The sequence below is a fragment of the Otolemur garnettii genome, unplaced genomic scaffold (genome assembly GCF_000181295.1).
Source record: "Otolemur garnettii isolate 467f Iridium unplaced genomic scaffold, OtoGar3 scaffold00003, whole genome shotgun sequence".
Classification (NCBI taxonomy): domain Eukaryota; kingdom Metazoa; phylum Chordata; class Mammalia; order Primates; family Galagidae; genus Otolemur; species Otolemur garnettii.
In genome coordinates this window covers 16,651,057-16,659,404 of record NW_003852398.1, presented here as the reverse complement: position 1 = coordinate 16,659,404, position 8,348 = coordinate 16,651,057, and the positions used below count along the sequence as shown (strand labels likewise).

At 47.9% G+C, this 8,348-nt stretch overlaps 1 protein-coding gene across 1 annotated transcript in view; it reads left to right on the top strand.

The window, feature by feature from the left end:
- Positions 1 to 8,348, top strand: part of ADRA1B (adrenoceptor alpha 1B) — a 55,258-nt gene extending 46,910 nt beyond the window's left edge. The window contains exon 2 of the mRNA XM_003781991.2: positions 7,261 to 8,348. Coding sequence (XP_003782039.1) covers positions 7,261 to 7,868 — 608 coding nt within the window. The 3' untranslated portion in view covers positions 7,869 to 8,348. The remainder of the gene's footprint in view (positions 1 to 7,260) is intronic.

Sequence of the window (8,348 nt, the reverse complement as noted above, 5' to 3'; positions counted from 1 at the left end):
AAAAAAAAAAAAAAAAAAAAGAATACAATAAGGAGCATTGGGAATCATTTCAAAGAGCAAGAGAAGCCAGAGTCAAGGACAGACACTCAGGGACATGCACAGTGAGTTGGAAATGGCATCATCAAGGAGCCCAGCACAGCCCTGACTTCCAGCACAGAGCCTGGGCCCTCCAGGACCCTACACTTCCTATTGTATTTGCCGCCCTCACCTGGAGGCTTCCTCAGTTTCCACCTGCTCTCCTCCAGTGAAAGGTCTGTTTGGGTGCCCAGGGGAAAAGATCTCGTCACCCCAAGCCTAACAGGCTCAAGCACCTTGTCAATTAACTACAGCTTCTTGGCTTCCACCTGGGCAGGAGGCACAGCAGACAGAGCTCCTAATCCCAGTAGCTACTGTGCTGCTTCGGTGAGGAGGGGGATGGGGGATGGGAGGTGCCAAAGCATCCATGGAATCTGTAGCGGCCTAGAGGTCCAGACCCTGACCCATACTGCCCCTCTGTGGCAAGTCTGGGAAAGCAGGAGTAAGCCTCCTCTGGCTTCATGGAGATTCTGAATTTTAAAGTTAAATAACATCCAGCTCCAAGCACTCAAAGAAGGAAAACCGAGGCTCAGAATGGGAAAGCAATTTATTCAAAATGACACCTGGAGTTAGCAAACATAGGTCCCAAACATGTTTCCTAAACTGAGATTTCCAGGCCAGTCAGTGTTTTGTAGGAATGATAGTTATAATGTGGTTAATGACAGTTCACGCAAAGTTGATTGGGTGGCAGGCACCTGGCATCCAGGGTGCTCATACAGACCCCATATGTGTCATCTGCTGTAATCCTCACAATGACCCAGAGAGGTCAGCACTAGTATTAGCCCCATTTTACTGATGAGAGCCTGAGGCTTGGAACAGCATGAGACTCACCAAGTCACAAGGCTGATGGAAGAGCCAAGATTCTTTCTGTTAGCATCCCATTCCAACAAGAACGAGGGGGGCAACCTGTGAGAAGTCACTTAGGGCTTGTGGAGGGAGGGCATACCATGCCGGGGTCTGCCTAAGGGCAAAATAAAACAGAACAATAGGGCAAGATCATCCTTCACCTACCAGACGCATGAGGATTAAAAAGGCTGACAGACTCCAGAGCACTGGAGATGCAATAAGGACCATGTCACACTCACACACAGTTAATGGGGGGGTAAACTGGTGCAACCAGTTCAGAAGGTCATCTGGCTGTCGGTGCTGAAATGTGGAAATGCCCCAGTGATTCTTCGTGTGGGATTTATTCCACAGAAACACTCAAATGTGCCAAAAAAGAAATGAGTGAGGCTTTTTCATCACTGAAGTCCAGAATAGCCAAAACTTGGAATCACCTATTTGACTATCCTTAGAAAAGTGTCAGATAAACTGCTCTCTATCCAAATAGTAAGCTGTAACGCAGCTCCTGGGGAGGAGGGTGATAGAACACCACACACACTGACGTGGGGAAATATACAGAGTCTAAGCAAAGAAGGCAATTTGCAGTGTAGCATGACCCAGGGGGAAAAAAATCTAGAATTAGAACAAAATTGTTAACCCTAATCCTGTCTTCTTGAGTGTAAAAAGAACTTTCATTCTATACTTAATAGATTTATTTTGTAATATGTAATTTTTTTTTTTTTTGAGACAGAGCCTCAAGCTGTCCCCCTGGGTAGAGTGCTGTGGCATTACAGCTCACAGCAACCTCCAACTCTTGGGCTCAAGCGAGTCTCCTGCCTCCGCCTCCCAAGTAGCTGGGACCACAGGCGCCCGCCACAACGCCTGGCTATTTTTTGGTTGCAGCCGTCATTGTTGTTTGGCAGGTCCGGGCCTGGGATTCGAACCTGCCACCTTAGGTGTATGTGGCTGGCGCCTTAGCCGGTTGAGCCATAGGCGCCGAGCCGTAATATGTAATTTTTAAAATTCAGTGTGTATCACTCTTGGAATAAAAATATACAAATCTGGAAAGGCAAAGAAAAGAAATGAAGATACAGTTCCTGCCCAGAAAGAATCTATAGTCTGGGTGGTGAACGAGGACTTAGCCAGCCCTAGGCTGGCTTATCAATATTAACAAGCAAACAATAAAGTAACAAAATAACACCTGCTGGTATGAGCTCTGTGGCCTGCAGAATAAAGAAGTCATCTGAGTTGGGTGGGACTAATCAGAGCACAGTTCCTGGAGGAGGAGGATGACTCGGCCACCATATATTATTATTTTTAAGGTGTCAGACCCTGTGTCAAGTATTTTACACAGATATCCTCATGCATTCACAATAACTCTAAGACCCAGATATTGTCTCCATTATATAGATGAAACAAATTGAGGCTAGGAGGACTAATTAACTTTTCTAAGGCAAACAGCCAGTACTTCAAGATGGTATTCAACAAAGGTCTGTCATTTCAAACCCTGTGTTCCTATCACTCAGCCACACTGACCAAATCAGCTTAGGGCAAAGAATGGCCTTCTTCTCAGAGGAATGAACAGTGGAAGGAGCCCAAACCTCAAATTTGGCTATACAGGCCAATGAGAAAAGTTGGCATCGACCCCTACCTTTGGCTGAACACTTCTCAGGACCAAAGTCCTTAGAGAGTACTTTATAAGAAAATAAAGGCATGGGCGGCGACTGTAGCTCAAAGGAGTAAGGTGCCGGCCCCATATGCCAGAGGTGTCAGGTTCAAACCCAGCCCCCAGCCAAAAAAAAAACAAACAAAAAAAGAAAAAAGAAAACATTACCAAGAAAATAAAAGCAAAGATCCAGATTATCTTTAGCTTTGACAAAGTCCTTCCAGAGTGATAGAGGTGAAAATCAATCTAAAAAGATACACTGCTTAGGCACGGGGGAGAAAGTGGCATTTATGTCACTAGGTTACTAATGCCAGGTGTGTTCTCTTGAATGGTCTGTTATCTGCCACTAGACAAATATCACACCCCAAACTCATTTCTGGGTCCCTAAAGCTGGTCCTCATGTCTGGCACTTGACAGGAGCTCAGTATTTGTGGAATGAATGAACTAATAAATGAACAAATGTATATAAACATAAATAGCTACCACTACCATACGCTGGGGGCTTGTTCCACAAATTGGGCCACCAAAAGTACCATCTGCAATGGTACCTTCCAACTGTAATTATTAAACAAACCAACAGCTCAGCGCCTGTGGCTCAAGTGGCTAAGGCGCCAGCCACATACACCTAAGGTGGCGGGTTCGAATCCAGCCCGGGCCTGCCAAAACAACGACAGCTGCAACCAAAAAATAGCCGGGCATTGTGGCGGGTGCCTGTGATCCCAGCTACTTGGGAGGCTGAGGCAGGAGACTCGCTTGAGCCCAGGAGTTGGAGGTTGCTGTGAGCTGTGATGCCACAGCACTCTACCCAGGGGGGATAGCTTGAAGCCCTGTCTCAAAATAGATAAATAAATAAACAAGCCAACAGTGTAAAGAGTTTAGCACAGGACCTGTATAGCACACACACAATATAAATGGTGGCTATGAGGGATGTTAGCTATTAGCATTATTGTTATTTGCGTATCATTTAAAAGAGCCAATCACTCGGGATGCATCCCCATTAATCCATTTATTGCTTATTTCACTACCGTCTTCAACAGGGCTGGCATCAAGCAAAGTTACAAGTTGGTCCTCAACAAATATGCTTTCCTGCTCTAGATCCTCCCCACTTTTGGCCACAACTGTCCACGCAGCCCCAGCCTCCACCCCGGGCCCTGTGTGTCCTCATGCAGGGCAGTTTTGTCCAGACCGGTTTCCTGTGCTGAAATAAGCCCAGCCCTGTGGACAGAGACAATTCATCCCCATCAGGGGGTGCTGGGTGGTCACACACCACAGGCGCATTTTTGTGCACTGTTTCTTAATCAAAAGGAGTATCTCCAATGGTGGGACATAAGCCTAATGGTGTGGCTTTTGTCACAAATCAGACCATGAGATGGCATCCTCACAGAGAGGAAATCTAGAATGTAGCCTTAAGTTTTCCCCCTAAGTTGAGTAAAGAAGTCAATACTTAAGTTTGCACTTACGGCCAGGTATAGACAACCCTCTTTCCTAGTCTAAATCCTTGGCTGGCTTAATCCTAGACAGGAGCACAACCATCTCCTCCCAGCTGTCACCAGTGAGTTACCAAGCAGAGAAAAAGGAAAGGAGCTGGGCTCCCTGTGGCAATAGGGCAAATCTCACACAATCAAGATGAAGTGCTACAGAAAGGAAACACAGGGCCATGCAAAATCTAAGCGAGGAAGTCTTGTGGCATCTGTGGCTCTACCTGGGGGATTTTTGAGCTAGTCTCTGAGCCTCAGAGTCTCCATTTGCAAAACGGTTGGACTTTACAATTGCTAAGGTCCCTCCCATTCAGATATTTTAAGAGTGCCAGCTTTTCATTCAACACGTGGATTCAAAGATGATCCCACAGACCAGGGCTTTGGGAAGCTCACAGTCTAACACAGGAGATAAGGCAAAAATAAAAAGTCGATACACCATAGGTCAGGTGGCAGGGTTAGGGACATGGTTTGAAGCTACAAAATATTCTGAGAAACATAATCCCATTCTTTAAAAGGACTTGTATTTTGGCAGCGCCCCTAGCTCAGTGGGGTAGGGTGCTGGCCACATGCACTGAGGCTGGCGGTTCAAACCCAGCCCAGGGCTGATAAACAGCAATGACAACTGCAACAAAAAAATAGCCGGGCATTGTGAGGGCTATTGGCTTGTAGTTCCAGCTACTTAGGAGGCAGTAATTCTTAAGAAAATTACTTAAGCCCAAAAATTTGAGATTGCTGTAAGCTATGACACCACAGCACTCTACCCAAGGCAACAGCTTGAGACTCTGTCTCAAAAAAAAAAAAAAAAAATACATATAGCAGAGAAAAAAAATCTGAAAGCATATATACCAACATGTGATATTTTGGCATTTTGGTGTTGTGTGTTTTTTTAATATTTTTTCTTTGCTTTTTGCTTTTTTGTACTTTCTCATCTTCCCACAAAGAGTATTATTAATAGCATCCTTATTTTAAAAGAACATTATGTATTCAAATAGAATTTATTAATAGTTTAAATCCTAGCTATATTACAAACATGCTTTGTGACCTGGGGCAAGTTATTTAACCTCCACCAGTTTCAGTTGCCTTATATTGAAAATGGAAATGGTTTTTAATATTTCCATTAAACGTTTTTGAATCTCAATTCAAAGGAGCAAGTTAATCATGTTTTTTGATTTATGATATCTCATCAACATCCGTCTATGCCAGGCCCCTCTCTTATTTTATTGATTTATTTATTTCCTTCTGCCTCCACCCCTAGGCAAATATTTTATGTCTAATATGTTTTTTTAATTTGAAAGTGTTTTTGCAAAATGCATACAGTTGTTTGCTGAGTTACTTAAATGGTCTTATGTCATAAATCTCATTCTAGTTCTAGCCAGGCATTGAGGTGGGCACCTGTAGTTCCAGCTACTTGGGAGGCTGAGGCAAGAGAATAGCCTAAGCCCAGGAGTCGGAGGTTGCTGTGAGCTGTGTGACACCACAGCACCCTACCCAGGATGATAAAGTGAGACTCTGTCTCTACAAAAAAAAAAAAAAAAAAACTCCTTCTATTTCCTACTTTTTTCACAAAGAGCAGTGTATTTCAGATCTTTCCATATTGCTGCTATGTAAACCAGGCATCCTGGGCCTCTGAATGCTGCATATCATCTTCAAGTATGAACTTTTCCCAGAAAGAGACACCCAAGTCTTCTCCCACTCCCTGTCACCACATACTGTCACAGGCACCTTCATACATGTCCCCTTACAGGCTTGTGTGAAAATTCTTTGAGATCTGTGCCCTGGAGCAGAACGGCTGGATCACAAGGTGTATATATACTTTATTAGACCAATGGTGCCAGACTTTTCTCTAGAATGTCTGCACAAGCTTTGCCCCTACCAGCCATTTAGAAGGTGCCCCACATCCTCTACACTTGGAATTATCCAATTTCTCATTTTTACCAGCCCATCAGATATGTTATATCTCCTTGTCATTTCTGTTTTAATGTTTTTAGCTGTCTAATATTTTGAGTATCTTGTGATATTTTCATTAGCCATTGGGTTCTCTGTTTCATAAACTGCCTGTTCATTTTCTTTGCCCATGTTTCTTTATTTTCTTTTTCTTTTTTTTTTTTTAAGAGACAGAGTCTTACTTATCGCCCTCAGTAGAGTGCTATGGCCTCACAGCTCACAACAACCTCCAAATCCAACTCCAATCGCTTAGGCAATTCTCTTGCCTCAGCCTCCCAAGTAGCTGGGACAACAGGCGACTGCCACAACACCGGGCTACTTTTTATTGCAGTTGTCTTTGTTGTTTAGCTGGCCCAGCCTTGGTGTTATGTGGCTGGTGCTGTAATCACGGTGCTATGGAAGCTGAGCATACCTAATTAGTTTCTCCCATTCTTGCCCCATGGTTATTCTTTTGAAGTGCTACGTCATTTTTTCTTCGACCTTTGCTCAAAAAAAAAAAAAGTCCTTTACATTGTACTCTTTTATCTTTAAAGTTTTGCCTTTCACGTTTAAGTCTTGAATACATCTTCACTTCAGGGAAATAAATCAGCGTCTACTGCGTGGCATTTTGTGAGGGATAAATTAATACAGGTAAAGCACCTGGCACAGTGCCTGCCCCCAAAGAGGGGTGCATCTTGGGGGATTATTACCATCACTTGGGTTGAATGAGGCAAGTGCTGTCCCAGGAGACCTTTAGATGTAGGAGCTCACGTGGTGCTTGACCAGACCAGGAAAGGTTTCATGAATAGGAAGTGACTGAGGTTGACGAATGGGCGCGGTGGCTCATGCCTGTAATCCTAGCACTCTGGAAGGCCGATGGCGGTGGATTGCCTGAGCTCACGCGTTGGAGAACAGCCTGAGCAAGCAAGAGACCCCCATCTCTAAAAATAGCCAAGCATTGTGGCAGGCTCCTTTAGTCTCAGCTACTTGGGAGGCTGAGAAAAGAGGGTCAATTGAGCCCAAAAGTTTGAGGTTGCTGCAAGCTGTGACGCTCCAAGACTCTACCCAGGGTGACAGAGTGAGACTCTGTCTCAAAAAAAAAAAAAAGTAGGATTCGTTCATTTTGAAAGGGAAAAGTGATTAAGGTGGAGGAACCTGCCTGGGGAAAGGCCTGGAGGCAGGACTGTTGCCCAGTGACTGGTCTAAGAGGGGCAGGAGGAGGCGAGAGCTTGACTACTCACCAGCCGCTGTCTGTTGTCTTTCTGCCCGTGTCCTCCCCGGCCCTCCCCACTGCAGGCTCCCTGTTCTCCACCCTGAAGCCCCCGGACGCCGTGTTCAAAGTGGTGTTCTGGCTGGGCTACTTCAACAGCTGCCTCAACCCCATCATCTACCCGTGCTCCAGCAAGGAGTTCAAGCGCGCCTTCGTGCGCATCCTCGGGTGCCAGTGCCGCCGTCGCCGCCGCCGCCGCCGCTGTCGCCGCCTGGGCGGCTGCGCCTACACCTACCGTCCGTGGACGCGCGGCGGCTCGCTGGAGCGCTCGCAGTCGCGCAAGGACTCGCTGGACGACAGCGGCAGCTGCCTGAGCGGCAGCCAGCGGACCCTGCCCTCGGCCTCTCCGAGCCCGGGCTACCTGGGCCGCGGCGCGCCGCCGCCCGTCGAGCTGTGCGCCTTCCCGGAGTGGAAGGCGCCCGGCGCCCTCCTGAGCCTGCCGGCGCCCGAGCACCCCGGCCGCCGCGGCCGCCACGACTCGGGCCCGCTCTTCACTTTCAAGCTGCTGGCGGATCCCGAGAGCCCCGGGACGGAGGGGGGCTCCAGCAACGGGGGCTGCGAGACTGCGGCCGACGTGGCCAACGGGCAGCCGGGCTTCAAAAGCAACATGCCTCTGGCGCCCGGGCAGTTTTAGGGGCCCCGCGCACAGCTTCCTTTCCCGGGGGATGAAATCTTCGTGGGGGGGAGGGCGGGGCGGAGAGGGGAGGGGAGTGTCCGCGCGGGGAGACGCGCCCCCAGGGGACGGGGTGGGTGAGGGCGGGGGAGAGGGGCAGCTGCTTTTCTGGCAGGGGCATGGGTGCCAGGTACAGCGCAGAGAGCCAGGCCGAGCATGCTGAGAGCCTGGGGGACCCGACGCCGCCGGGATTTACCTCCCTCTCTCTCTCCCTCTGTATATATATAAACGAGTCCCTCTCTACATGTATTTAACCGTGGGTACCCCTGCGTGTGTCTGTGCGGCGTGCGTGTGGTCTGCATGTGTGCCCGCGTGGGGCTGTCCCGCGCGGGGACAGAGCGAGTGTGCGCCCAGGAGGCAGCCGCGGGCGCCGTGTGTCTTGTGACTTCGTACCTCTCAAGCCCCTCCTTGTACTTCACTGAACCATGGCACTTTGGTGGG